A 26,611-nucleotide genomic window follows, 5' to 3' on the forward strand; every position below is an offset into this window, starting at 1 on the left:
CGCGGGTCGGACCAGAGGCCGAGACTGGCAACGCCATCGATAACACAATCGATGATGAGGCGGCGGCCGCGAGCCCCATTCACAGCCCCAGTTGGGGCTAACAAGCGTTTCTGCTCGGCTCGGTTCGGTTCGGGTCGCCTCGATTTGATGGGGCAGCCAGTCGGCTGGATTAATCGCTGACATGGACCCATGGAGGAGACGATCGGCGATCGACGATCGAGAAGAGACCCAAAAAGTCCAGGCTTCGGGCCGCAGATAACGCTCTGACGTAGTTAAACATATTGTAATTGCTGCGCTGCCGTTTGCCGAAAACGGGTTTCCGTCTCCATCTCAAGCTCCAGCGTTGCCCGGCTCGGCCCGGCCCGCGGTCCTCTGGTCATTGTTTTGGGACTGGCTTCTGTATCGGGCCTTAGCATCAGATTACCACTCTATGTGCAGACAAAGGCGCAGCAGCCAATAAATGGAAGGCGTCGTTGTCGTCCTCAACCTCGTCCCATCCCCAATCCCCAGTCCCCAGTCCCCATCCTCGACCTCTTTGTCTGCTGACTGTGGCTGTTGTCGTTACGGCCTTTGATTTTTGTGGATCAGCTCTGCACAGTAGCCGTTCGATAATTTGCTATGGCATTCCAAGTGTATGTCTCCTTATCCCGCATGTCAATCAAGCTCCTAATTATTCTCCGAATGCAAAAGATAATTGGCCCTCGTTTTTGGGGTGCTACGGCCACGGCCACGGCCACGACCATGGCTAAATCAATTTCACTATAAAATACGAGACGAGACGAGACAGTTCTGCAGAGGCAATTATGACAAACCGGAATCTGAATTGCGAATATGGAGCAAGATCATCCAATTAAATCGGAAAGGAATAAGAATAAGAAAAGGGATCGCAGCAAGGATTCTTCTTCAATGCAATCTTCGATCGATCCATCTTTTCGGGAGCAGTATTGTGAGTAATTCATTTGAGCTTAAAGAACTAACCTCGTCTGTTCCCTATCTTCCAATGGCTGCTCCGCCGATTTCCCGTAGGAGATTGGAGCTGGCTCTTCCGATCACTACTGCGATCCGCAATCGTCCCAACATTGTGTTTGCTTAACTCTTATCATCTATAAAACACTTACCTCACAAACGCCTTTGTCTAGCAATCACAATCAGATAGCCTTATCTGTCATATTGGCTTTAAAAAATTCGCTGTTTTGACCGAGTTCCAGCCGAACCATAAACATTTCATTTCCCCTTGCAATTTGTTTAGAGAAGATCATGGGTCGCAGTACTAGTTTATTTTTAGGTCACGCAAAATACTGAAATATGAATCCTAAAGTGAACACCTTTTGAAGATTTTTGTGAGTATTACCAGATTAGTGTTGTGTTGCTCATGAGTGAGTGAACAAAAAAGAGTTGTTCACTTAAGTGAGCAACTGAACATGTTCCTTCCAAGTTGTTCTTTTTTGTTCACTTGTTCTTTGTTGTTCACTTGTTCTTTTTTGTTCACTTGTTCTTTTTTGTTCACTTGCTCTTTTTTGTTCACTTGTTCTTTGTTGTTCACTTGTTCTTTTTTGTTCACTTGTTCTTTGTTGTTCACTTGTTCTTTTTTGCTCACTTGTTCTTTGTTGTTCACTTGTTCATTTTTACTCACTTGTTCATTTTTACTCACTTTTTGCGCAATTTTACTCCTCAAAGGGCTTTTTGCGATCTGGTAGCTTTGCTTATATTTGCGTTTACTTCACACTTTTTATATTACGGGCAAAGCTGTTTACAATTTTGAAAAATTCACTATGTCGCTAATTCGGAAGTACAGTGAGATTTGGAACCATTTCGAGGAAGTTGGAAGCCAGGAAGCCAAGTGCAAGTATTGCAAATCAATTTTGAGTTGCAAATCTTAAAGCAACTTAAGCCGCCATTTAAAGAGCAAGCACCCGGCGTCTATGGAGCCCGTTATCCGGCAAAACACCGATGGCCCGATTTTTGTGCAAAGTGCGCAACCAAAAATAACAAGCTTTGCTGAAAGGCCTGTACCAGCGAGCAAAGCGCAGCAGATTGATCTGCAACTTGTACGGATGATCGCCAAGGGTCATCACGCCTTGCGCTTGGTCGAAGAACCAGAATTTAAAAAATTTATTCACGATGTGTCGCACGCCCCAAACTATAAGCTTCCGACGAGGAAAACATTAACCAGCTCCTTGATTCCCAAAATTCGTGACGAGTACAATGGGACGATAATAGAAGAACTACGTGCGGCCACAGCGGTGTGCTTAACTACGACGGTTGGACATCTATAACCAACGAAAGTTATCTGGATGTCACAGTACATTTTATCGATGAGGAATCAACGATGCTGACCTCCTATAAAATTGCTTGTCAGGCCTTTGAAGCGTCGCACACTGCTGCGAATCTGTGCAGCTTTTTGGAAAAAATTGTGAATGAATGGGATCTCAAAAACAAAGTCGCAGCAATAGCATCCGATAATGCACACAACATTGCTCTTGCTATTAGAACCGGCAATTGGAGTCATATACGGTGTTTTGCTCATACCCTAAATCTAATTGTCCAAAAAGCTCTAGATAAAATGAGCAGTGTGCGCAGAAAAGCTAAAGCTATATGCGAATATTTTCATCGCAGCTCATCAGGCTTAAAAAAGCTTAAAGATATGCAAGCGCTGCTTAAGTTGGCTGACCTCAAACTAACACAGGATGTGCCAACACGTTGGAACTCAACGTACAAAATGTTTGAACGGCTGTCTATCCTGAAGGAGGCAGTCGTGGCAGCTCTGTCAACAAGGACAGATTTAATTTTGTCACCAGAAGACTGGGATGTCATTGATGGAGTGCTTACCGTATTAAAGCCATTTTATGAAGTTACAGAAGAGATCTCAGCTGAAATAAACGTAACATTATCAAAAATAATTGCTTTGACTGGATTACTTCAAAGAAAAATGGCTCAAATATATCCAACAGTTAAAAATAACCTAGTTGCCGAAGTAATCAATGAAATCATAAACGAGATGGACGGCAGGTTTAACGATTTCGAGGCTAATATTTTGTATGCGGAGAGCACTGTTCTGGATCCCAGGTTCAAAGGACGCGCATTTAAATCTGCGGAGGCCTTTAAAAAGTCAGTAGCGGATATCAACAAAAAATTGGCTCAAACGATACGGTCACTCCCAGAACCTCCACAAGAAGCTATAAGCAACAAAAAACAAGAAGAGGACACAATATGGGCTGAATTTGACACCACTTTTCAGCAAGTAAGCCAACCCACCAACAATACGGCAGCATCCATAAGAGAAATGGATAAGTACCTGGCTGAGGAGTACATCAGCCGAAAAGATGATCCATTGGTATGGTGGAATCAGCGGAAAGCGCAATACCCGCTACTTTATACCTATATGCTGAAGCGCCTCTGCTTAGTCGCCACCTCAGTGCCATGCGAGCGCATATTTTCAAGTGCAGGCGAAACCATACGTAAAAGGCGATCCCTTTTAAAGTCAACAACCGTTGAAAATTTAATTTTTTTGCATAACAACATGCAAATCGGAATGCTTGTTTGCTTGATTAACATTTTTTTCTCTTATAGCGCTAAAATGAAGAAAACGAAAAGTATAAGAATTCCTATTAAAGGATCCTTATTTTTATGTTAGTATAAGAATTCCTATGAAAGGAAATAAAAAGTTTGTTTTTTTGTTATATACATTTTTTGTTTGTTTTTAGTTATGAATCTTTGATGAATATTGAAATGTAACGTATTTTATTTGTTTAAAAGTCTGTGGTGCTTAGGGTTCTGTGCATGAATAGTGAACAACTGAGCAAGTCAGCAACTGAGCAAGTGAACAACTGAGCAAATGAACAAGTGAGTAACTGAGCAAGTGAACAACTGAGCAAGTGAACAAGTGAGTAACTGAGCAAGTGAAGAACTGAGCAAGTGAACAAGTGAGTAACTGAGCAATCTAAGAGAGCAAGTGAGCAATATGAGTGAGTTGACTCACTTACTAAAAAAGAACAAGTGAACATGTTCACCAAAATGAGCAATGTTTACGCAACACTATACCAGATATTACCATCCTGAAGATGCACCTTCTCCCATCGTCAGTTCCTTTCACCACTTATTGATACCTGGCAAAAGTGCAGTTCAAGGGTATATTCTGTTGATCAAGTGCGTATCCATCGGTCTGTGCCTCTGTCCTTGCAGCAATAGATGCTTTCGAAGTACCTCAATGAGTTGTGGCTGAATTCATAGGTATTCTTATAGTCTCTAGAAAACTCTAGACCTGCCGTCCGTGGTCCGTGGTCCGTGGGCATCACCAACGGCAGCCCCATCGGCAGCAGCGTTAACGGCAGCTAATTCATTTGGCGTCCCAGCAGGTTTCCAGTTGCCGCCACCGACAGCCACGTCTTGGCTATCTATGAGTGGTAATCATGCTGGGAACGCATTGCACTGGTTCACTTCACGTGTTCATATGTAGGTCCGTGTCCAGGTCTAGGTCCTTCCAATTCGCCACCGAGTGCTGTCCGGGCATAGCTTTAAGTGTAATGAAATCACACATAGAGACGGTCGGCGGGGGGAAGATGGAATTGGATTGGGAATGGGCAGGGGTACGGGGCACGGGGCACGGGGTACGCGGTACGAGGTAGTGCGGGACGACATCGAGACCATCGACACTTTGTACGTTGTTGTGTAAAACGATTGGCGCGTTAATCAACGTACAAATTTCCGACTTATATGGCCGGCGAATTAAATCGTTCCCCCGAGATCACCAGCCGGGCCAGAGCGGCCAGCCAGCCAGCCAGCCAGCCAGCCAGTCAGCCTGGTCAGCTGTCTTGGCCGGACACTGACAGCTGCCGATTAGAACTGGAGCGATAAATTATACAATTGCCATGCGTGAGACCTGAAGATCGCCAGCTTCCAGCTTCCAGCATCGAGCATCCAGCTCCAAAGAGAGAGGGTTTCGTTTCCATTGCAGTGGCAGTGCCAGTGGCAGTGGCAGTTGCAGTTGCAGGTCCATATCGAGGTCCCCCGGTCCCCCGGCTCATCGCCAATGACAATTACACTGATTATATTAAATATATGAGGCCCATATTTGGGGCCACTGCCACCGCCACTGCCATGCTGTGTGCCATGGGAGTGTTAACAGTGTTCGCCTCTGCCCGATCCCGATGCCGAGCCCCCAGCCATCGTAATTTGTGCAATTTGCTGGCCCGTCAAATCGGTCGACGTTGCCCCCAAAACTCGTGAAAACTATGCAAATTAGACCAGGTCCAGGACCAGGCCAAGGAACAGAAATGGTTATCAGCCAAGAAGGACTCGTCACATAAGAAAGATGACTATTAGATGCTCTAACATCAAATGCTCCTTGAGCCTACCCTCTTTCCTTTTCCTGACTTCCATTTGGAGCCAAAACTAAGGAAAAATACCCTTCACTTTCTTCTAAGGCGAAACAAAATCCAGAAAACATGCATTCCCCGACTTGGTTGTTGTTTTTTATGACCTGTGCAGTTTGTTTAAAATTCTTGTGGCGGTGGCGCGGCATGAAAAATCAATTATGTTAGTTGAACTTTTTGAGCTAAACGCTAAACAATTGCGCATAATTACGAGCGTTGGGCACACACTTTGGGGGCACTTGGGGGCACTTGGCGGGCACTTGGAGGGGGGGCCCAGATCCGACTGCATTGCCGTTGCCGTTGCCGTTGCCTCAATTTGTGCATTTGCATACGGGTCGGGGCGAGGAGCTATGCGAGTGGGTTTAGGGTTTTGTGCCACAAACAAGAAAGAACAACAATTAAAGTTCAAAATGGCAAAAGTTAATGACCGAACAATTGAGGAAATTCACGTAAACCACTCTATGGGTCTGCGGTCAGGGATTGGCAGGGAATTGGGAATGGGTACGAGGCGATTAAATGCCAAGCTCGAGGGTTTTGTTTGAAAGAATGCGGAAAATGTGTACCCAAGAATCGTTCGTAGAACCTATGAGGGCATTTTACACATTATTAGGCACGGAAACAACTTTTCAAGGAAATGAAAAACACATCTGAAACATGGAAATTAGAGTTTCTGTAAAGCATGCGACCAGCAGGCGCCGTCCCAAAAGTCCAATACATAAATGTTTACATCTAGTTTACTTTTTAATTTTAATTTTGGGTACTACTCCAAAAAGCATTCACCTGTCTTGACCTCCATTTTTTCTTCGAACCCAACAGAAAAATTCAAAATTTAATTTTCCCGCGCGCAACTTTTCAAATCAGCTGTGCCCGCAGTCACAACGCAACACTGGTCAAGCCACTGTACGATAGCTCGCACGATAGTTGCACCTATCGCAAGAACAAAAGGAAACAGGAGTAGTACAGGAGAAAAACTCACTCGAAATTTCACTCAAAACCGCTCTCACAGGTAAAGTTCGGCCAAGGAGGAGAAAAACAAAGTGTACGTATAAAAATAAATAGTATTTTCCATATCACTCAAAGAATCACTCAAGAGAGCGAACGAGAGGCTCCGCTCTCACTCTCTGAACCGGTTAACTTCGCTCTCAATGAGTGACAATCCATTTTCTTCGACCTTTTTTGCTAAAACCGTTTTTTAAACAAAATGCAATAAATGCAATTATTCTAATTATGCAAATCAAGTAGGAAATTGATTCACATATCGTATAAAATTAAGTGGGCATGGCTAAATCTTCCATATAAATAGTATTATTCAACGGAACAAAGAATATAAGGAATTGGTCGTTTTTTTTAATTCGCCGCAGTTCGCCGCAAATTCGCTATTGCAACAATGAGTCTCACTCCATACACAAACATGTTGCTAATTCCATGCACACATACCCTGGGGGGAAATGGATGTTATAGAATTGCGGAAATGTGTTTCATCCCATGCTCTAATTAATGCAGAAACTAGTCAGTATCTATTTTAAACGATATTTTGCAATTAGTGGTCTTCTTACAGAGACCAAGAATTGGTATGGGGATCAGGATTTATATACAAGAACCTAATCGAATGCATGAATAGACCAAAAAAATGCAATCTAAGACAAGGTCTTTACTAATTAGATTTGAAAGCAGGTTGGAAAACAGTATCTTTATATAATATTCACGAAATAGGGTATACAAACGCTCATACCCTGGTTGACAACAAATGAGTCTGCAAATACCAGCAACATTGACGTCACAACCTGCGACATTGAACATTTTTGTTTAAATCGTGTTTTTGTCAAAATAAAAGATTTTCAAGTACTTAAAAGTAGTAAATCTTGATCAAAATTGATTCAGCAATCATATAAAATTTTCTGGGCAAAAATAAGAGATCTATATAGCCAGGAATATTTGACGGAAGAAAGAATAACCAAGAATTAGTCGTCATAACCGGTTGACAACAATGAGTCCCATTCAATGCACACATACCCTGGGGGAAATGGATGTTATAGAGTTGTGAATATGTTTGTCACCCCAGGCAAAAATAATTTATTTTCAATATATTTTTCAATATTTCAACGATATTTTAAAGCTTATTGTCTTTTTGTAGGGACCAAGAATATGTATCAGGATCGAGACATATATACAACTCATCACATACATGAATATGTCTAAAAAATGTCAATTTGAGAAAAGGTCTTTATTAGTTACGTGTCATCTTCATATCAATATTGATACTTTCATATAAAATTAACAAAATAGGGTATACAAAGGCATATACGAAGGCTTACACGCAACATAGCGATTGTTTTTTTGTTGAACTTTTTCGTTTGAACCTTTTTTTTACAATAAATACAATAAAAGCAAGGATTGAAAACTATCCAATCTTGTAGAAAATCTATTCATCAATGGGATAAAACTATGTGGGCATTACTGAACGATTTAGTTTGTCAGCATTATTAAATGGAAGATCAAATTGAGCAATTTCCTTTTATGTTTGTTTTGATTGACCCATTTCGCTACTTGTTTTTTAGTTGACTTATTGCGCTAAAACCTATGTTTACGCAAATTGCAATAAAAGCAAGTGTTTAAAATAAACCAGTCAAGTTGAGAATAGTTTAATTAATCGGATATAATTATGTGGGCATGGCTAAATGTTCTATCTAGCCATTAATATTCAGCGGAATATCAGAATCGAGGAAAATGGTTTCCAGTCCTTGACGGAGAACGATTAACCTATTATAAGCCAAGGGGTATGTCAATTTTCCACTGAAAGTAGTGAAAATTTAATCATTTTAGCGCACTTCAGCTGAAAAATATCGGGGTTTTTTTTTAAGATCATAGTAGAGATGGCATGAATCCTCAAGAAGAATTTACAACAAGTAATATTTTCCGCCATTTACCTCAAGTAGTTGAACTATTTAAATAGAGGGGGCTTTAGTGGGAATCCGATAGAACCGAATATCGACATACAAGTGCACGGTTGCATTTGCCAATATTTTGCAATTAAGTAAAAATACAAGAAAATAAACAATAAATAATAATAATAATAATAAAATAAATTAAACAAAACGTTTGCTGTACTACAATAAATTAATTTGGTTGTTTTTTGGCAATTTTTTTTTATTTTCTAGAGGAGAAAAACAAAGTGTAAAGTTCGTACAAAGTCGAAAAATCGAGGCAAAACCAAACGCAAAACACGTACATATGTATTTGCAAAGGTAATTGTTGGTCCGCGAGCGAGGGACCGAACAGCGAACGAAAACACCCAACGAGCAGCAATATTTGTGCGACAAAATCCGAGAGCTGAATCGAAGGAAAAACCTTTAACGTTACCACCTGCCTTTGCACCCCCTTCCTTCCAATACTTCTCGCCAGTGCATACACACCAACACATACACACGCACACACACACCTGTGCAGCTATTCTTTTTGCGAAATCCAAGACGAAACCCAGACCAGTTAGAGCAACAGAAATCCACGTAGAAACCAGCAAAGCAAACAGCAATCAGCTCCAAATGCGTGTGCCATCGCTTGGGGGAAGGTAGATAAATTGAAAATTGGAATCGCCGCCGATCAACGAACGCGTCGAAGGGACGGGTGGACGGACGGGGCCGATTAGTGCAGTGTCACGTCGCATCAGCCACAAACGCCGCCGAACAGACGAACAGACAAGCCATAGTCATGTCCATGCGCACTAAGGTTTTGGGCCTGGTGGATGTGATGATGCGGGTGCCGCCCGTGCTGGTCATCGATGAGATACTGAAGATTGGCATGGGCCTGCCCACACGATTCTATCCGGAGACCAATCCGCCCCAGTCGCCGGTCGCCGAGGATGTAGGTTTTCTAGCCGATGCAGATACACCGGGAGCCGCAGCCGATGCATTCGTCGCCCTCAAGGCGTTCTTCGGATTGGGCGATGCTGCCCAAAGCCCCGTGATCCCTACCGCCAGCCCACTCGAACAGTCCATCGATAATGCCTCCAAATCGGCGATGAAGGACGGGATGCTCAGCACCGGCTTCAACATGCTCATGACCGAGCTGTCACACGACGAGACGCTATCGGATGTCCTCAGCATAACGACGGTCAAATTCATGATATGCCTATTCGGTAAGTGGGCCTATGGCACCTGCCCCCTGCCACCGGGTGGTGGGTTCTCCAGTACTAAGGGTCGTTTGCCCAGAACACCTTATCGCTCGTACTTTGAACCCGTCTGCACCTCGGGCGTATACAAAATACCAATGTTTATTTATTGATTTGATTGCTTCAGGTTTCCTATCCGCCGCTTGCATTTTCATGCTCTGGACGCGGCACCTGGTGATGGTGTACATGTTTCTCACTTCCCTCGGACTCACGTTCCTCTCCTACTGGTCAAATGTGAGCGCCCTGGCGCTCATGGAGCGGAGTCCCTGCATACTGGAGGACCTGATATCGCTCAACACGACGAGATTACTGGACTCGGGCGGGGTGATCATGTCGCTGGCGCCGCACGTCATGGCGCAGTGGTTCATGGGCATGCTCTTCGCGTACATACACCTAGGACCGAGATACGAACTGCTGCAGAAGTCAATGCCCATTATATTCACTAGTCCCATTCTGGTTGCCATGCTGCCGCTGCCAAAGCACGTGGTAGAACACCTGCCCGTGATAGCCGGCACCACGCCCATTATCCTCACGCTGGTCACGATGGTGTACAGCTCCATGGAGGCCAGTCGAACGGTGTACAATGGCTACCAATACGCCATGAACTTTGTCACCAACTTTGGCCTTTCCGCTTTGATCGAGAACGAGTGGCAGCGACTGAATGTGCCCAATGTCTTGCGTGTGTTCTGGACAATTCGGTAAGATCTGAACTTTCGATAGACGTTCGTTTCGTCTAATGGGGATCAATCCTCCTTTGCAGAATCATTCAGGGAGGCTATGCCCTGGCCGTCGCCGATTCCAATGAGCCCTTCCAATTGTTTCCGGCAATCGAGAAGCTCCTGGTCGATGGCTGCGAGACACTGACTGCCGTACTGGGCATGACGGGGGTGATATCCATGATATGCCACTACATTGGCCGAGGCTTTCAGTGGTTTTTGATGACCTACGACAACGACGAGGAGAAATCGCTGGGCACCGTCTCTGCGGTGCTCTTCTACATCCTAGCCCTGCAGACTGGACTCACATCCCTGTCGCCGGAGAAGCGATTTGTGCGCTTGTGTCGAAACCTATGTCTTCTGATGACCGCCCTGCTGCACTTCTTGCACAATATCGTCTCGCCCATACTGATGTCGCTGAGTGCGGCTCGAAATCCGTCACGCAAACGCCACGTGCGAGCCCTCACCGTCTGCGCATTCCTCATTGTGACGCCCGTTTCATTGTTGTACTACTTGTGGCTGCAGCGCTCCATCTCCACATGGCTGTTGGCAGTCACCGCCTTCTCAGTGGAGGTGATCGTCAAGGTGTGTATTCGAAACGATTAGCGCTCTGCCATTGCCTTGACTACGAAATGATTGCCCCTGCAGGTGCTCGTCTCGCTGGCCACGTACACGCTGTTCTTGCTGGACGCCCGCCGGCAGTTCTTCTGGGAGAAGCTTGATGACTATCTGTACTATGTGCGTGCCTTTGGCAATTCCGTGGAGTTCTGCTTCGGCATTCTACTGTTCATCAACGGCGCCTGGATACTGATCTTCGAGTCGGGTAAGTAGCAGCCGCTGCGCGGAGATGAGTCTCCAATTACATCGACACATGAGCAAAAGAATCCATCTATCCATCCGATTGGGGGTTTCTTTTATAAATTTGAATTTTGTATCAGTTTTATCATTTGGTCCTGGTCCTGGTTCTTGGTCTAGCTTTTTTGTTACGTGTGTGCATGTAATCTTTTTATTTGGTTGATTTTGTGTATCGATAACTATAACTTGATAGCCCACAATGCTACAGGCGGCGCCATCAGAGCCATCATGATGTGCATCCACGCCTATTTCAATATCTGGTGCGAGGCCCGAGCTGGCTGGTCGGTGTTCATGAAGCGACGTTCGGCCGTGCACAAGATCTCGTCCCTACCGGAGGCAACGCCGGCCCAGCTCCAAGCGTTCGACGATGTTTGCGCCATTTGCTATCAGGTGGTTGCTCTTTTTATTCAAACTCCAGAATCCTCCTGTGATTACTCATGACCGCTTTCTCGCCATTTAGGAAATGTACTCGGCCAAGATCACGCGCTGCCGCCACTTCTTCCACGGCGTTTGCCTACGCAAATGGCTGTACGTCCAGGATCGCTGCCCCCTATGCCATGAGATAATGATGTACACTGAGAAGGCCGAGGAGAATGTGCCGGAGCCTGAGCCAGCGGAGGCTGAGCAAGCAGAGCACCTGTATCCCCGAGACGTAATTGTTCTTTGCTTCTCAGCGAAATAGATCACGGTGCTAATTCTTTGATTTTTCGCCACAGGATGCGAACAACGCTGGGGCCACGGGCCGCTTACCGGAGAGGGCCATCGCTGCCGATGCGACGGAGGCTTCCACAGCCGCCTCCACCTCGAATGCCGCAACGGAATCAGCGGCAGTTATTTCCGAGGCAGCAGCCGCTGCTGCCGAGGCACGATCCGCTTCGGTCTCCGCCAGCAGCAGCAATGCCAGCTTCATCACAGCTTCCAACCAGCCCCCAACACCGTCGGCTACGTCAGCCACGTCGGCGGCGGCGGCTGTGGCCACCGCGGCGGCCAGCAATACCACGCACATCTTCCGGGTTACCCAGGAACAGCAGTGAGCGATGAGGGATTGATCGGATCGAGATTGCTCGCGTACCTTCTATCTGTCTATCAATCAATCTATATATCTATCTACCACTTGATTGTTCTGTGTGTTAGTGTACTTATGTAAAAATGCGAATCTGTCTAGTGAAGAAGGGCTTCTTCATACGTTTAAAGCAATCTATTCCTACAACACCCAACACACACACACACACACACATACACAAACACAAACACGCACGCACCTTCGATCCTCATAGGCACACACGACATAAACATATACACATATATACATATATAAACAAATACAGCCATGCTTAATTAAATTATATACCATGCATATAATAGAGCGCTGATCGAGACGAAATTTGAACCAGAGATCTACATATGTACGTTAAGTTTATGGTAAAAGTTGATCCAAAAATGTTGAAACACACAAAAAAACGTTAGACCTAAGTTCTGCAGCGGATGAAACAGTGTAAAAACAAACAAAAAAAAGATCAGTAAACAAATTACATGTATGTGGGGAAGTCTGAAAATGATTTAATCAAGTTACCAAGTAAAGTTAGTTAAAAACGCGAGAGAAGAGAGCGAAGAGAGGAAGAAAGAAGCGAGAATCAGCACAGAGAACGTTTGAGGGAAACGCAAAACTTACGTTGTATAATTTTGTAATGTAAAAAGAATGTTGAATAAGCAAATCCTTTGTTCTTGTTTTTATTTTTATTTAAATTACCTATGTACGTTTATTTAGATTTAATTTAATCAAACGAAAGAAGCGGAAAATACAGAAAACAACAAAACACGATATAATGTAAGCGACACACACAGAAACGATTGTAAAGCCTTTTGACTAGAGACATGTTTTGGGGATCCTCTCCATCTCCATCTACCATCTGTATTCCCAAAGGGTCCGGTAGGTAACATTTAAACACAAGCTGCAGTACAGGGCGTTTTAGAGCTATAAGATGGATGGATGGTGGTAGCGTGGACTGGGATGAAAAAGAATTAACATTGAAGAAGCAAACAGTTCGAGAGAGAACTCTTATTAAACGCACTGTATGTATCAGCTCCTCTTCACTGGACCTTAGTTAAAGATCAAATCATTGTAGTTGCGCAGCAGATGATAAGGAGACACCCGGCAGCAGGTGGTGGTACGCACTACAGTGATGCGATCGGCGCGTTCAAAGTTGGCCTTGACCGTCTCATAGTAGCGGCCATCGCTGTGGACAGAAGGAGTGGGATGAGAGGCTTTCAGGAGGTCAAGACAAGACCCTGAGACTCACCTGAGGACCATGCAGCGCAGCTTGAGGCACTTGACGCGCAGAATATCGATGGCCTTTTGGCTCTTGTCGGAGAAGCGGAGATTGTCAGGATCCCAGCGCAGCTCGAGACGCTCCAGGTTGCCGCAGTTGGAGGCAATGGTGTCCATAAGCTGGTCCACATGGATATTCACGCCGAGCTTCTCCGCCGTTCCCATGACAACGATCCTGGAAGGTAAACCAAAGCATGAGGCCCTGTATTTCTGTAACTGGATGGATATAGAGATTTGCTTACTTGCAGTTGCCCAGCAGCGGCAGGATGCTCATCCACAGCTGATCCGTGATGTGTGGCATGCCCGAGAGGCAGCAGGCACTGAGCTGGTGTCCGTGACGCTGCAGGAACTTCAGCAAGCCTTCATCGGTGATGTTATCCGAGGAGTCCAAGTCCAGAGAAATCAGAGGTCTAACGTATGGGAACATCACCTGAGTATCGTCAACAAGAATTACATATTTCGATTCCACTTTACCTGGTATTTCCCGACTCCATCCACAGCTTGAGCACGCTGTCGTTGAAGCCATTGATCTGTCCAGCGGAGAGGAACTTCAGGCTGGGTATACGCGTCAACATGTCCACCAGGCATTCAGTCGAGAGATCCGTGGCCGTGATATCCAGCTCCTGGAGGGCGCACTTGTCCCACTCCGCCTGCATCACAAACTCCGACTTTAGGCTGGTGCCATTCATGAGCAGGCAGGTCAGACGCTTGGATCGCTGGATGAGCGTCTTGAGGGTGGATCCGGTGACCTTGTTGCAAAAGTTGACGGCCAGGCACTCCAGCTGGATGCAGTTGGAGCTGAAGGCATCGATGTGCGAGTCGTCGATGAAGTTGATTCCGTACAGGTTGATCACACGCAAATTGGGCGTCGCCGACTTGAGCTTGTGCACATTGATGACCTCGTAGATCTCCTCCTCGTCCTCCTCGCACTTCTCGTAGCTGCCAATCAGGTGGAGCACCTCCAGGCCATTGATGAAGTTGTATATCTTTCGCATGAAGCCCTCCATGAAGATAACCTCCGAGAGGCAGATGCACATATAGCGCAGCTTCGTGGGGAAGGTCTGCATCTCGCTGAAATCGTGGAGCTGCATGGCTAAAAGGAGCACCATTAGATGGATAGGCCAATCGCTCGCCACTCGTTGTACCTACCCGTGGAGAAGTCCAGCAGCATGTGCGTCAGATTGGGGCACTTGCCGGACAGCTCGTGGAGCACCGTGTGAGTGATCAGCTCGATGGGCAGTTCGATGTACCGCAGCGTCGGCCCGAATCTCACCGAAATCAGCTGGAGAAGCATCTCCAGGGAGCCCACATGTAGACCCGACACCTCCGGCCTGAGGGACACATTCTTCCAGAGGCGCGTATCATAGGCAATCTGGCGCCAGCGACGACAGATCCGAGCCAGGCGACAGATCTCGCGGTGCGACAGATACGAGAAGATGTGCAGCAGCACCTTGTCGGGCAGTTTCTCGATGGTCTGTCACAGGGTTGGTATAGAAAATAATTATTTAGTTATTTCAATAATCAGCTCTCTCTCTATACATATGTCTTTTTCTCAACCCAATTACACTAGACAACAAACTTTTCACTCAGAGAAGTTTCTGTTCTTAAGGCTATGCACAGACACAGCTTCATGTATAAAGAAAAACTTCCAGAAGATGTTGAAATAGTGTCCGTTTTGTTGCACAGTGTTACTTTAGATATAGAAAGAGCATATGGCAAAATGTTCCCCAAACTCGTTGTACCGTATCGGCAAAGGGACTGCGAACTGTGCCATCGGACAGGTAGACTTGGGATGCCTCGACGGCCAGCTGACCCCAGATATCCGTGGATATATCCATTGCTCAGGTATGTCTCGTATATAGATCTCTGATCCGTATATAGGCACTGATTTGGAAGGCACTTGCTTATATAAAATATATGCCTAGATGAACACTGCGTGGTCTGGTGTGCTCTGTCTGGTGCGAGTCCGTCGGACCGAGCTACTTTCGCGCTACTGCGAGAAGGCATCAGAATCGGAATCGAAATCTCCAAAAGACCCGCCAGGCAATCGGCTCAAGAGAACCGCCGCCACCACCAGCGGATTCCTATTTATAGATGGGTGCTAGTAACGATCACAACAGAGCCAGTGCCAGTGCCAGACCCAGTGCCAGAGAGAGGAGCATTCGACTCAGCCGAAACAGCTGTTGCTCTGGCGAGGACGCCCCCCAGGCATCACCCAGTTACCCACTCACGCACTCAACCACCCAGATCTCGCTACAGACGAGTACATAGGAATGCGTTTGTTTGGGATCTGCCAATTGTTCTCTATATACGACGAGTAGATCTTCTATATACAATCGATCGGCTTGTTTTGTTTTGTTTAATGATCACTCACCAGTCGCGTTTTTACCACCGTATCATCGCGTCCAATAGCTTGGGCTGATGTTTGCGCTGCCAAAACATTCCAATTATCCATCGGGTTAACTTTACGTCACTTCACGTGTCTCTGGGAAACTGTCTGCGTGTGGGGGTGGTATGTGTTTCTGATTCCGGATCTATGTCTGGCTCTATATCGATGCACTATATACAGGCGGGCGCCGGTTTGTGTCGGTGGTGTCTTGGTATATGCGTCTATAAGTAGCCAAAGCATTCATTCATAAGTTGCATTCATTTTTTTTAAGAAACACTCAATGTGGCTTCTAGAAATGGTGGGTTTGGAGTTTAAATATTAACTGCTACGTCTCCAAGCAGTATATATAGAGACCTGTTTGCTCACCCTGCTTGCAGACAGCTCTTTGGCATGCGATCAACTGCTTGGCGACTGCTTGTTTTCCAACACTAAATATGTAAGCTTTCTCTGACGCTGATCAACGTTTATTTGAATGAAGATGTCATTGGCAGTTAAGGAAACTTTTTCTATAGAAGCCAATTTGATTTTTCTTAAGCCCAGGGTTTCTCTCATGCATGAAACGTACTTTAACCTACTAAAAGCTATGATTATATGTCTATCTAGTGGGTCAAACACTTATTCTACGGTTTAGAAAGACACATAGTTACCCATTATGTTAAATGACTAAACAAATTTGTTAGACACTCTATAAATAAACGAATATTAAGCAAAACAGAAACAGGCATTAAATTAATTAATTACTTTTTGTTCTGCCTCAATTTTCAGTCAGCTCATCAAATTAGAGAATTTTCCGAGCACTGTACTGCACAGAATGGCAAAAGCCCAATTATGCAAATTTCTTTCGTTCTTTTCTCAATATTTTTTGTTTTTTATTTGAGAATACACGTCAAAATTTGTTGTACCCTTTGGGCAGGGGTCTATTTATAGGAAGTTTCGCTGGCTCTGCACGAGATTCCTCGCGGCTGCAGTTCAGCAATCAGCGCGAATGCAATTTCGTAACGTCTGCAACAATGTACGGGGAATTACTTGGCAATTTGCAATTGTGTTTTCACTTTTGTTGTTGATTGTCTTTGACAGCAAATTACTGACAATTTGGCTGCGGGAATCCGTACGATACTTTCCCACTTTTCGGTTTTTACATTGAGACTTGTTCCGCGTAGTGGACAGCTCCACAACTCTCTGGCAACTGAGAAAATTCAGGCGTCCGCGGAAAATGGTTTTTGCCAAAATAAACCTGGTCGAATCGGCTGCCTCGTTGGGGCAATGCAGGAGATGGAGGAACGCTCCGCTCACAGAACATGGCGAGTGCAGGCGTCATTTGTTGCAGCCGGCCGATTCGTACATGTTTTTGTTGGCGCCTGGCCCACGGCCAGGTAATGGAAGGGGCTGGCGGTGGCACAGACAGATTTCATTCATTGCAATCACCCGTATAAGTAATGCGTGGCAGGGAACATATTAAGTCGAATTGTATCGTCTAGGTGCTGCTAACCTGCTTGCAGTTCGAATTTGGCGCGCACTAAGACTACGTAGGCAAAGCAGTGAAAGAGAGGGAAGGATGTAACCATTCTGCGCAGCTAGATTTACGAATATGGATAGAGAACGGTTAGCCCATTGTCGACCAGGTATTAAAATACTCTAAACGAAAATAATGAATCTCGAAGAATTTTAGCGCAGTTTAGGTGAAATATAACGTGGTTTTTTCTTAAGCAAAGGGTTGGGATGGACCAACAGGAGTTTTTATTATATGTGTTATTTATATGTTTTCCACAGTTTCCATCCCGTTTAAATAGAGGGGGGTTAAGTGGGCTAAGTTCGCTTTTCCATCGGCTCTCTCTCTCTCCGAGGAACGATAAGCGTAGGTGTGACCACCAGTGCTGCCGACTACGCTTTTTTCCCGCCAGATCTGGCTTTTTTAAAAAACCAGATGCGGGAAAAATTTGTGTATAACAGTTTTTCGCTTTTCTCAGCCTTTTTAATGTATATTTTCACCTTAGAAACAGCTTTTTTTTTGCTTAAAGGTTGGCATCACTGGTGACTACAGTGCGCCTGTGTAAGTGTATGTGTCAGCGTTCTAAGCCAGAAACGCAGCTATTTTGGCCCAAAGTTGACTGAGAATTCGAAGAAAAAGACCACACAAAAAGCATCTGAAAAGCTATAATATCCAGCTGCAAAGCCCACTGAAAAGTAATTTGAGGAACAAGTTGGGTAACAAGTTTGTTTGTTTATATTGTGGTACAGTGCGCGTTTCAGCCAGTTTGATTGTGTGAGTGTCGTGTGACGCCCCAGAGAGCGAGAGAGAGAGAGAGAGTGAGACGTAGTATAAACAAATTTAATTGACAGTAAAAGTGTTCTTGAAGCAATTGAAATTTGCTTAATCCACCATCAGGCCCAGACCGAAGATGTCGTACTCAGCGGAGCGTGCGCTCTCCTATCTCTATCCCTTTACGATCGTGTCCTCTGTGATCTGCTGCATTACCTCGGCGGTGGCTTGGTCCCACTGGCGCTACGTCCTGAACGCCTGTCCGGACACGAACTGCGGCTGCGTGCTGCACAGCCGGAGCACCTACAACAGTTTTGAGGGAGGGAACATCGCCTACTGCCACTATGCCACCTATGGACTGCTACTGCCCCTGATCTTTGCTGTGGTGCTGGGCATCTACCACGGCTATCGGATCTGCATCGGGAAGGGTCAGCGCAAATCGGGGCACGCAACCATTCGACAGCGGTGAGTGGTCTAATTCGAGTGTGTCTGGGGGTCAAGTGGGTTAATCGGCGGCAATAGCTCGCCCCACACTCCGCTAATTAGGTCTTATGCTAATGGAAGCCCCGCAGATGCTTCCTCCTGGCGTATGACTAACGCCGAGAATTTGATACTTTTTCAATTAGTTTCTTAAAATTTCGTTCCCCCTACACAGATCCGGCGACATGATTGTGGTCACCACCGAGTCCGAATTGACGCCCGATGGTCTCTCCCCCTACTACTGTGAGTAGTTCACCAATGATTCACTAACGTTATCCTAACGAGAACTCGTCCTCTTAATTTCGTTTCACTTTTTAGGGCTTCCTGCCACTGTCATTTCGCTGATCATGGCCATCTATCAGCTGATCTACGCCTCCGTATTTACGGACGGATTCGAGGTGACCTGCAAGCAGTACCGCGAGTCCCTGCTGAAGGAGATCCAGGGAGTGGGCAACATTGTTCCCGTGCTCAAGTCGCGTCTGTCGTGCGCAGCCATATTCGACTTCATGGACTTCCTGGTGGAGAGTATCTCCTACGAGCGGCGTCGCTATGGACGCATCAACACCGCTGCTTGTCTGTACTTCACCTTGATCTTTGCCTGGCTGGCCGTCTTCTCCTGGCTGTCCATATGTGTGATCAATATTGTCCACCTTCGACGCACTCGGGCTGCCAGGGTCTGAGGAGTAGGACCAAACAGCAGATTCCACAGCGATCACATGACGCAAAATAAATGAACGGAGCCATTCCCAACGCACATTCGCCTTATATTTAAACATAGTTTTACCCAAACGCCACTTATTTATTAGTTCGAAACATACTCCAACGTCCACGGCTCAAGCCGCCATTAACAAATTGTACAAATAATTGTATCAACCAGTATATATTAAAATCATTACAACATTTTATATCTTACTTGAATCGACTTTTTACTGATTGTTTAATGTTATCCATTGTTCATCAAATCGGCCAGATACATACAGGTTTTCCGTTCCCATGTCGATTAAGGAATTAACGCAATTTAGTACAACCATTTTCTTCATTAAGTCTTCAAATTCAACGGCGAAACAAGGCAATCTTTGAGGTCGACAGTGGACATACATATGTACTTATGAAGCCGCTACTCTCTTCTACCGACTTTTGCTACATATGTAAACGGACTCGAAGCCCTTAGTTGGGATTATTTTTACTATATAAAGGTCGGGGCTAATGCTAAATTCTATGCCAGCAATTCCCAGTCCAGAAAGTATTTCATTAAGGTTTGTCTATTGTTCTGTAAGTTACCCTGATGGTGGAAAATGGAAGATCTCAAAGACGTAGAATATTCTTTTATATTTGCAGACGCAGCGCCTCAACGGCGGATTTGTTGGTTTACGCCCACGGGAAATAATGTCAGCATTATTCATTCCCCCATTCAACGAGATCTATTTGAAGTCTAAGTGACCAAGGTTTCAGGATCGAGATATATACATGCAAGATACCAATCATATTCGTGAATATGTCTAAAACATATCAATTTGAGAAAAGGTCTTTCTTAATTACGTTTTATCTTCATATGTACATATCTTCATATTAATTTAACGAAATAGGGTATAAAAAGGCCTATACACGCATCATGTCTTCAAATACCAGCAACATTGCGACTGTTTTTTTAGTTCAACTATTTTGTTTAAACCCTGTTTTAGTTAAAATACAATAAAAGCAAGGACTTAAAACTTGCCAATCAAGTATAGAATTGATTCATCAATCGTATAAAATTGTCTGGGCATGGCTAAATGTGCTATATATCTAGTAATATTCGACGGAATATCAGAAACGAGGAATATGTAAAACAGAACTTGAATTGGTCAGTATATTTACGGTATATTTTAAAAATATTTTGGTATATTTCTGACGGTCACACTGCTCTCCACCTCTAATGCTGACGTGCCGTTCCGAATTTGTTTACGTGAAAAATTTAGAATTTGAGGATAAAATCTAATACGACAATGCTGGATATACCAACACATATGGTGGGTTCACAAGGCAGAGAATTTGTACACTTTTACTTAACTATCTCCGCCCTGTGCAGGACTTTGTGGGCCAAGGGAAGGCTGAGCGGTGGTCTCGTCTCATCATCACATTCTTCGGCGTCGTAGGCCTGATCTACGGAGCGATTGTGCAGCAGTTCTCTCAGACGGTCTATGTGCTCGGCGTGGGCTTCCTGCTGTCCTCACTGGTAAGCCGTTGGCCTACAATATCTATAGTATTAGGTGCGCTAATCAAACCCTTTCAGATCACCATTCCTCCATGGCCCTTCTATCGCAAAAATCCGGTGAAATGGCAGAAGCCGGTCATCACAGACCCCAAGCCACAGAATGGCGACTCCAGCGACGAGGGCAAGAAGAAAAAGAAATGAGAATTCCAAACTAACATAACATTAACGTGTATTTATCTCATACAATAAACTCTCTTCTCATACTAAATCGGACGTCGATACGATATCAGATCGTTGTGGTCATAGTACTTGTGTATGAGATCATACATGTTGGCAAAGAAATACAAGAGATTGTCGTACTGTCCGTTGTAGGGCGATTCCCGCTCCACATCCTCTGAGGGGGCCTCTCGTGTCAGAGGCGCCGCCAGCTGATGAAAGCCCTCTGTTATCTCCAGGTTGTCTAGCCCTCGGTAGGCGGAATTGAGACCCCAGGCATTGACGTGGACTTCGAGTACAAACTGATGGATCGCCTCGATGGTGGCCAGGTACCATCGCGGGCTGCCACGCTGATGGCGCCAGAACTGCGACAGGCGATTCTGGAGAACCACCGTGCGCAGGCCTCGGACACGCTCGTCCGCGTATATGCCGCGGCTCTGGTTCCAGGTGCTGTCAATAAAGACTGCTCGGCGGACGGGTAGGTTCCCATAAGTATAGCTGCGCTTAGACGTGGTCTCTGGTTGGTCCTCCAAAACCTCAATCTCATCCACTCGACGGCGTAGCATTGTGCCCATGTGATGTCCTTTGGGCAGGCCATAGTTATCGTCGATCTTCAGCTGGACGTTTCGCTCGAATAGCTGTGGCACTGTGAGACTCTTGGCGCTGGGGAAGATGAGCACCACGTCCTTGTCCAGGCGGTAGTCGGGAATATCGGGATAAGTGTGAATCCGCACGTGCTCCGGCGCCAGCACGGCAGCATGTACGGCCGTGCTCTTTCCATCGATCTCCTTCTTGTGCTTGATGATGTCAATCTGCAGCGGCAGCCCCAAACGCGGCAACAGCTTCTCCAGCTCCTCCACCGGAATGTGACAGCTATAGCAGAAAAACTTCCGCGAGCGATTGCAGAGCCGGCAAACGTGGCGTCCCTCGATGGAGTCCAGCACACTGTGGTCCGCAATACGCATGTGGACAAAAGGATACTTCCGGGGCCGAGTCTGGGCCTCCACGGGGTGTGACATGGTCGGGGATTCCCGATTCTCACAAAATTAAAATTGAATACACAATAGCTAATATTATTAATAGCAACCAGCTGTTTTTGACCAGGGATGCAGTTCACGCGAAAAACATATGCGAGGGGAGCACCCTTAATGTTTTTAATTTATTAAAAAAAGACGTGAAGATATGAAAATAAGCCATCGCACCTTGCGCGGGGTCCGCCAGTGCACCAGCTGTGGAGCCATCAATGGCAATCGCGCCCAGCTGTGCAGCAACGCCGCCTGTCCGCAGAACAAGAATGTGCTCGATGCGGTTTCTCTGATCTCCCTCCGCGCCGGGTCAACGGTCTGTTCGTTGCGGGAACAGTCTGCTGTGGCCAAGGTGCGAGAGACGCCCAGGAATTTCGTGGTCATCCAGGACGTGACTCTGTCCCTACAGCCGAATGCGGCTGTGGTGTCCAGCAAGGCCATCTGCCATGTGGAGGCCTGCAGGAGCGCCGGCGACATCGATTGCCAGCATGTGAAGGCCTGCCGGGAGCTCGGATCGGCTATGCCCAGGGCTCAGGTGTACAAGGTGTCGCGGGAGGTGCTTTGGAATCTTAACATCGGGCAGGAGCAGAAGCAACAGCTCTGGCAGCAGTACAAGTGGGCCGAGGACCAGGAACAGCTGCCGGCAGTGCAGCGTCTGAATGCCACAACCTTCGCGGTAAAGTGCGAGCGCTCGGATTTGTTTCCGACTGCCAGGCTCCATGTGACGGCCCTGGCCAATGGCGTGTCCCCTAAGAAGGGCACCTATGCCTGTGCCTGCCGCAAGCTGAAGATAATTGTGGAGCCAGACAACTCGCTGGTCATGCAGGACGAGATCTGCGACCACTTGCTGCTGGTTCTGGCCGGCATACTCAGCTCACCACAGGGCAAACGGGTCTATGGCAACTTCACCAGCAGCCTAAAGACATTTTGGATGCCATCCAGGCTGGAGACGCCGTTGGGCGAGGGCACACAGGAGGATTTACGTCTCGGCCTGAGCATGGTCGATGAGTTCGACCCGCAGGTGGATATACTTGTCTTTGGCGATCATCTTGATGTGAGTACAGCCGTAGCCAGACCATAATGAATCCCGAATGAATGTTCCTTCTGTTTAGCTGCCATTGCCAGACCTGTCCGATGGCGCCTTCAACTTGGACAGCATGCAGGCGGCCCCGACCAGCCACAGCACCAGCAACAGTAGCAGTGCCCTGATCCACTATGCCAACGATTCGCAGCTCCTGTCCAACTGCGATGTGCTCGCCGAGCCCGAGGAGCAGCATATCGAGCTGACGGACTGCAATATCGAGCTGATGGATCAGTACCAGCCCACGGATCAGATCGATCTGGACATCGAGCTGCCCATGATCAGTGAGCCCTACAACATACTCACCGCCCCGCCCATTTATTCGGACACGCCAGCCGTGGTCACCGAACAACTGCCACCGATTGAGCTGTCCACGATAGCGGTGGTCAAGAAGAGCCCCGTCAAGGCAACGGAAATCGTCGGCGAGGTGAAAACCCGCAAGCAGCCTCCTCTTCCGGCCAAGCGCGATTTGATTGTGAACAGGCCGTCATCACCGGCCAACAACAGTCTATGTGTGGATGCGGATGTGCAGCCTACACTGGCCTACTCCGCTTGGCTGGACCATGTGATAGAGCTACTCAATGATTGCCTCGAGCCAGAATGCACACCCGAGCCAGGGCTCTCGACCCGCTCCGTCCACCAGAGCTTTCATGTGCACAAGGTAATCTGGACTTCTCGAATCAATCTTATTCTGATGCTGCTCTCTTTTGCCTTTTTCTAGGAGACTTTTTCGCACTTTTGCAAAAGCTTCAGTGCTGGCATAAAGAGGCGTCCCCTCCACGAGGTCTCTCTGATTGAGTCGGGAAAATTCAAGGGCCTGACCGAATACGTTTGGAACTTCACGGCTAGCCAAACGGTTAAGCGCATCTTTAGCACCTCCAATGTGCGTAAAGACCAAATACAATGCCATCTGCAGTGCTCTGATGTAGCTATTTGCCTTCCATAGATTCAACTGCAGCTGTCGCGCTCCTTTGAGCGTCATGCCGATGGTCACTTCTTGGCATATGTGCGGCCTCCCAGCGAGCAACAGGCCCAGGCACAGTCCAAAAAGCGTCAAATTTATACCAGACTGAATCTGTGGATGGCCAAGATTCTGTTGGAAACCGGTATTCGGTTGTCCTGGACCCCGGATGTGCTGCCCCGAAGCCACTTCGGTCTTATGACTGTGGACTTCACGGTGGAAACACGTTCGCCCAGCTAATGTTAGTTGCAATCTGATGTTCTTTATTTTTACGCTTTATCATTATCTGTATCTTTTATCATTAGTTTTATAATCTTCCTCTGCATCAATTTCAACTTTTTCATTGGCTTACGATTAGCTTAAGTGTACATACATATATTCATACATATATATCATTAGTTTTGTATATCGCAAGACATACATATGTATAAACCGACAATGTCTCGATACGATTTCCGTTTATCCTTCTTGATGCGCCACTACAAGCTTTGGGAAAGGTCCCTTCTTCTATGGCTCTTACTGTGGGGGGCATGGGCATGGGCATGGGCATTCCTTAAAATCTACGGTCTGCCTTTGGATAAGGGGTAGTATTCATCATCTATATGCTTAGCTCTAAAATCGTGGGCATGCTTACTTAAGTTCTCGCTACATTCAGCTCTTTCTTACGAATCTTTTGGATTTTTGTATAAGTTTTGTTGTATTTTTTTGTTGTTTATTTTGTGGTTTTTGTATTTAATTTATTTACGCTTAACTTTGACATTCATCACATTTATAAATTGCATAACACCGTCAATTAGATATTCTGTTGTGGTTTTTCATTTTTAATTTCTTTAGTTTTGTCTTTTGTGAAGGTAGTTTAGTCGCGGAAAGGTTTCCATTTGCTCGAAAAGTGTGTGCAATTTCGTTAAGTTTTTTTTTTTTGGGGTTTTTCTTTTGCTCCTTCACAATGCTGTAGACGAAGCTTTTTCTTTGGCTGTCATGTACATAACGCATGCAATACATCAATATGTACATATACCACCATATACCATATACCATATACCATACATACATATATAAATATCCATCTATAGTTTCATTGTACGTACTACTATTCGTGTGTTTAACAGTTAAAATGCGTAGTTCCTCCAGTTTTGGTATCGTATCGAAATATTATGATTCTTGTTGTTATATTACAGATGAAGCATTTGTTACCATTGCCGTTGTCAGTATGAGAATTTACAAGCCGTTCTAACGTAAACCGTGTATCGTGTATCTTAACTATGTCGGTCTAGTGCCTAAGAAACAGAATCTCACAAAAATTGGTCATTATTTGGTTAATATGTAGAGCGATCTATACGGTGTCAGGGTGACAAATGATTGGGGCAGCACTGATCTCGGTTCGGTAAGATCCAGATTGAAAGTAGAAACGTTGAAGGTGTTCCCCCGCTGGCCTCAATCAAAGCCCACACTCCTCAGGTAGTCTAACTACCATTCGATCGGGCACGGAGGACACGTGGGTAATTCTAGGGGAGAACTGAAATACATTCATTCGTTTACATAATCAGTATACATGCTTATTCAAGTTAAAGTGTACAAAAAACCAGTCTTTAAAACATTTTCATCCTTTCTCTTCCTTTTTGTGATCAATATTTTACACTAAAATGTAAAAATATATCCTAGTTTTTGTTGCTCTCTACTTGCTGTGTGGGGGCTGCGTATGTGTCTACAGAACTTTTCCATTCACTGGATCGGATCAGATAGTTTTCGGATGCGCCACACAGCATATTTATGGCAATTCAGAGTGCAGACATTAAAGATAAGACTACATTTATCCGTATCCGGGGCTAACTTTTAAGAACTGTACAGATTAATATTACGTTACGCTGTGAGCCAACACTTGCTTCGGGCCTATCAATAGGGTAACTCCCTGTGCACTAAATGAAGAATGAAACAATATTTCCGTGTGAATTTCGTCATTCAATTGTGGCTTTCGGTTTGTTCACATAGATCGTATATTTTAATAATACTTTGCTTGCGTTTATTTTTAGTTTTACATTTAGTTTATCTCGGTTTGCTTTTGTTTTTACAGTATTTATAGCTTAAGGAGGCTTACAATTAGTTGATTTCTTCCAGCAGTTCTTTGCCTAAGTTCTATTTACACTTTATTATTTATCTTAACGTGATGCTCTTGTGCTTGGTGCCTTCCGTAGGGAGTGAGAATTGATTTGCATCTGCATTTTGTTGCTCTTGGGATTTACAGTGATGTGTGGCTGATGTGCTCCGTGCAGAGGTGCGATTGGTTAATCTGTATACTTGCCAATAATTCGTTTTCTTGCCTACTAAATTCGCAATTAATTTTTAGCTAAGGTTTTGCTTGAGTTTTCGTTTTCTTTTTGTTTGGGTGTGGAAAAACAGGTTAGAAAAAATGTCGTAAAGAGAGAAAACAGCAAAATTTGTTCGCTAACAGATACTAGGACGGACACTGAATCAATTTGAAATGCAAAAAGTGCTTCATCAACGCGGACATTAACAAATAAGTATTACTTTAATAGGAGCTTTAATGGGAGCTTAAAAGATCATGGC

At 45.5% G+C, this 26,611-nt stretch overlaps 6 protein-coding genes and 1 long non-coding RNA gene across 16 annotated transcripts; 5 read left to right on the forward strand and 2 right to left on the reverse strand.

Moving 5' to 3' along the window:
* Positions 1 to 1,218: 1,218 nt before the first annotated feature.
* Trc8 (TRC8 ring finger protein) lies at positions 1,219 to 12,626 on the forward strand. Of its 5 annotated transcripts, XM_033385966.1 has the most exons (9): positions 1,219 to 1,340; positions 6,189 to 6,378; positions 8,531 to 9,507; positions 9,668 to 10,238; positions 10,301 to 10,841; positions 10,905 to 11,079; positions 11,305 to 11,501; positions 11,572 to 11,763; positions 11,828 to 12,145. In XM_033385966.1, the coding sequence occupies exons 3-9, from the start codon at positions 9,081 to 9,083 to the stop codon at positions 12,143 to 12,145; spliced, it is 2,421 nt and encodes an 806-aa protein (XP_033241857.1). In that variant the 5' UTR covers positions 1,219 to 1,340; positions 6,189 to 6,378; positions 8,531 to 9,080. The 5 variants fall into 5 exon arrangements, with proteins under 5 accessions (XP_033241857.1, XP_015038603.2, XP_001357748.2 ...); XM_015183117.2 differs by lacking the exon at positions 1,219 to 1,340 and having other exon boundaries at positions 6,115 to 6,378; XM_001357711.4 differs by lacking the exon at positions 1,219 to 1,340 and having other exon boundaries at positions 6,116 to 6,378; positions 11,320 to 11,501.
* FipoQ (F-box/LRR-repeat protein FipoQ) lies at positions 12,251 to 17,018 on the reverse strand. 2 transcript variants are annotated; one of them, XM_001357710.4, is made up of 7 exons: positions 16,571 to 17,018; positions 15,815 to 16,050; positions 14,590 to 14,914; positions 13,915 to 14,533; positions 13,683 to 13,850; positions 13,412 to 13,615; positions 12,251 to 13,348 (listed from the first exon to the last, which is right to left on the reverse strand). In XM_001357710.4, exons 2-7 carry the CDS (start codon positions 15,893 to 15,895, stop codon positions 13,213 to 13,215), a joined length of 1,533 nt encoding a protein of 510 aa, XP_001357747.1. In that variant the 5' UTR covers positions 15,896 to 16,050; positions 16,571 to 17,018; the 3' UTR covers positions 12,251 to 13,212. The 2 variants fall into 2 exon arrangements, with proteins under 2 accessions (XP_001357747.1, XP_003736251.1); XM_003736203.3 differs by lacking the exons at positions 15,815 to 16,050; positions 16,571 to 17,018 and adding an exon at positions 15,183 to 15,370.
* Positions 15,059 to 16,547, forward strand: LOC117185679 (uncharacterized). Its single transcript, XR_004471160.1, has 2 exons — positions 15,059 to 15,285; positions 15,366 to 16,547. It is a non-coding gene; the product is annotated as an uncharacterized lncRNA (long non-coding RNA).
* An 815-nt stretch (positions 17,019 to 17,833) lies between the features above and the next one.
* On the forward strand, positions 17,834 to 19,474 carry LOC4800479 (uncharacterized). 4 transcript variants are annotated; one of them, XM_001357709.5, is made up of 4 exons: positions 17,834 to 18,092; positions 18,216 to 18,554; positions 18,745 to 18,812; positions 18,888 to 19,474. In XM_001357709.5, the coding sequence occupies exons 2-4, from the start codon at positions 18,229 to 18,231 to the stop codon at positions 19,247 to 19,249; spliced, it is 756 nt and encodes a 251-aa protein (XP_001357746.1). In that variant the 5' UTR covers positions 17,834 to 18,092; positions 18,216 to 18,228; the 3' UTR covers positions 19,250 to 19,474. The 4 variants fall into 4 exon arrangements, with proteins under 4 accessions (XP_001357746.1, XP_015038604.1, XP_015038605.1 ...); XM_015183118.2 differs by having other exon boundaries at positions 17,834 to 18,034; XM_015183119.2 differs by having other exon boundaries at positions 17,834 to 18,029.
* Positions 19,475 to 20,421: 947 nt separating this feature from the next.
* On the forward strand, positions 20,422 to 21,026 carry Spase12 (Signal peptidase complex subunit Spase12). Its single transcript, XM_001357708.3, has 3 exons — positions 20,422 to 20,578; positions 20,638 to 20,784; positions 20,842 to 21,026. The coding sequence occupies exons 1-3, from the start codon at positions 20,555 to 20,557 to the stop codon at positions 20,962 to 20,964; spliced, it is 294 nt and encodes a 97-aa protein (XP_001357745.1). The 5' UTR covers positions 20,422 to 20,554; the 3' UTR covers positions 20,965 to 21,026.
* LOC6896774 (DTW domain-containing protein 1) lies at positions 20,968 to 22,093 on the reverse strand. Its single transcript, XM_002136944.3, has one exon. It carries the CDS (start codon positions 21,996 to 21,998, stop codon positions 21,027 to 21,029), a length of 972 nt encoding a protein of 323 aa, XP_002136980.2. The 5' UTR covers positions 21,999 to 22,093; the 3' UTR covers positions 20,968 to 21,026.
* Positions 22,094 to 22,122: 29 nt separating this feature from the next.
* LOC4800476 (uncharacterized protein C2orf42 homolog) lies at positions 22,123 to 26,610 on the forward strand. Of its 2 annotated transcripts, XM_033377018.1 has the most exons (5): positions 22,123 to 23,058; positions 23,117 to 23,746; positions 23,807 to 23,968; positions 24,032 to 24,287; positions 25,225 to 26,610. In XM_033377018.1, exons 1-4 carry the CDS (start codon positions 22,162 to 22,164, stop codon positions 24,284 to 24,286), a joined length of 1,944 nt encoding a protein of 647 aa, XP_033232909.1. In that variant the 5' UTR covers positions 22,123 to 22,161; the 3' UTR covers position 24,287; positions 25,225 to 26,610. The 2 variants fall into 2 exon arrangements, with proteins under 2 accessions (XP_033232909.1, XP_001357744.3); XM_001357707.4 differs by having other exon boundaries at positions 22,124 to 23,058; positions 24,032 to 26,610.
* Position 26,611: the final 1 nt, after the last annotated feature.

The sequence above is a fragment of the Drosophila pseudoobscura genome, chromosome 2 (assembly GCF_009870125.1).
Source record: "Drosophila pseudoobscura strain MV-25-SWS-2005 chromosome 2, UCI_Dpse_MV25, whole genome shotgun sequence".
Lineage (NCBI taxonomy): Eukaryota > Metazoa > Arthropoda > Insecta > Diptera > Drosophilidae > Drosophila > Drosophila pseudoobscura.

What these genes read in the sequence shown, in the direction of transcription:
- LOC4800479 (XM_001357709.5), top strand. Translation starts at nt 18,229, where the DNA reads ATGTCGTACTCAGCGGAGCGTGCGCTCTCCTATCTCTATCCCTTTACG. An exon ending in CACGCAACCATTCGACAGCG is followed by an intron (nt 18,555 to 18,744) that starts GTGAGTGGTCTA and finishes CCCCCTACACAG; the next exon opens with ATCCGGCGACATGATTGTGG. An exon ending in TGGTCTCTCCCCCTACTACT is followed by an intron (nt 18,813 to 18,887) that starts GTGAGTAGTTCA and finishes TTCACTTTTTAG; the next exon opens with GGCTTCCTGCCACTGTCATT.
- FipoQ (XM_003736203.3), bottom strand. Translation starts at nt 15,278, where the DNA reads ATGGATATATCCACGGATATCTGGGGTCAGCTGGCCGTCGAGGCATCC. An exon ending in GCAGTCCCTTTGCCGATACG is followed by an intron (nt 14,915 to 15,182) that starts GTACAACGAGTT and finishes ACCCTGTGACAG; the next exon opens with ACCATCGAGAAACTGCCCGA. An exon ending in ATGGAGTCGGGAAATACCAG is followed by an intron (nt 13,851 to 13,914) that starts GTAAAGTGGAAT and finishes CCCATACGTTAG; the next exon opens with ACCTCTGATTTCTCTGGACT.
- Trc8 (XM_033385966.1), top strand. Translation starts at nt 9,081, where the DNA reads ATGTCCATGCGCACTAAGGTTTTGGGCCTGGTGGATGTGATGATGCGG. An exon ending in CAGTGGAGGTGATCGTCAAG is followed by an intron (nt 10,842 to 10,904) that starts GTGTGTATTCGA and finishes TTGCCCCTGCAG; the next exon opens with GTGCTCGTCTCGCTGGCCAC. An exon ending in GATACTGATCTTCGAGTCGG is followed by an intron (nt 11,080 to 11,304) that starts GTAAGTAGCAGC and finishes ATAACTTGATAG; the next exon opens with CCCACAATGCTACAGGCGGC.
- LOC4800476 (XM_033377018.1), top strand. Translation starts at nt 22,162, where the DNA reads ATGAAAATAAGCCATCGCACCTTGCGCGGGGTCCGCCAGTGCACCAGC. An exon ending in TCTTTGGCGATCATCTTGAT is followed by an intron (nt 23,059 to 23,116) that starts GTGAGTACAGCC and finishes CCTTCTGTTTAG; the next exon opens with CTGCCATTGCCAGACCTGTC. An exon ending in AGAGCTTTCATGTGCACAAG is followed by an intron (nt 23,747 to 23,806) that starts GTAATCTGGACT and finishes GCCTTTTTCTAG; the next exon opens with GAGACTTTTTCGCACTTTTG.
- LOC6896774 (XM_002136944.3), bottom strand. Translation starts at nt 21,998, where the DNA reads ATGTCACACCCCGTGGAGGCCCAGACTCGGCCCCGGAAGTATCCTTTT.
- Spase12 (XM_001357708.3), top strand. Translation starts at nt 20,555, where the DNA reads ATGCTGGATATACCAACACATATG. An exon ending in TGGATATACCAACACATATG is followed by an intron (nt 20,579 to 20,637) that starts GTGGGTTCACAA and finishes CGCCCTGTGCAG; the next exon opens with GACTTTGTGGGCCAAGGGAA. An exon ending in GCTTCCTGCTGTCCTCACTG is followed by an intron (nt 20,785 to 20,841) that starts GTAAGCCGTTGG and finishes AAACCCTTTCAG; the next exon opens with ATCACCATTCCTCCATGGCC.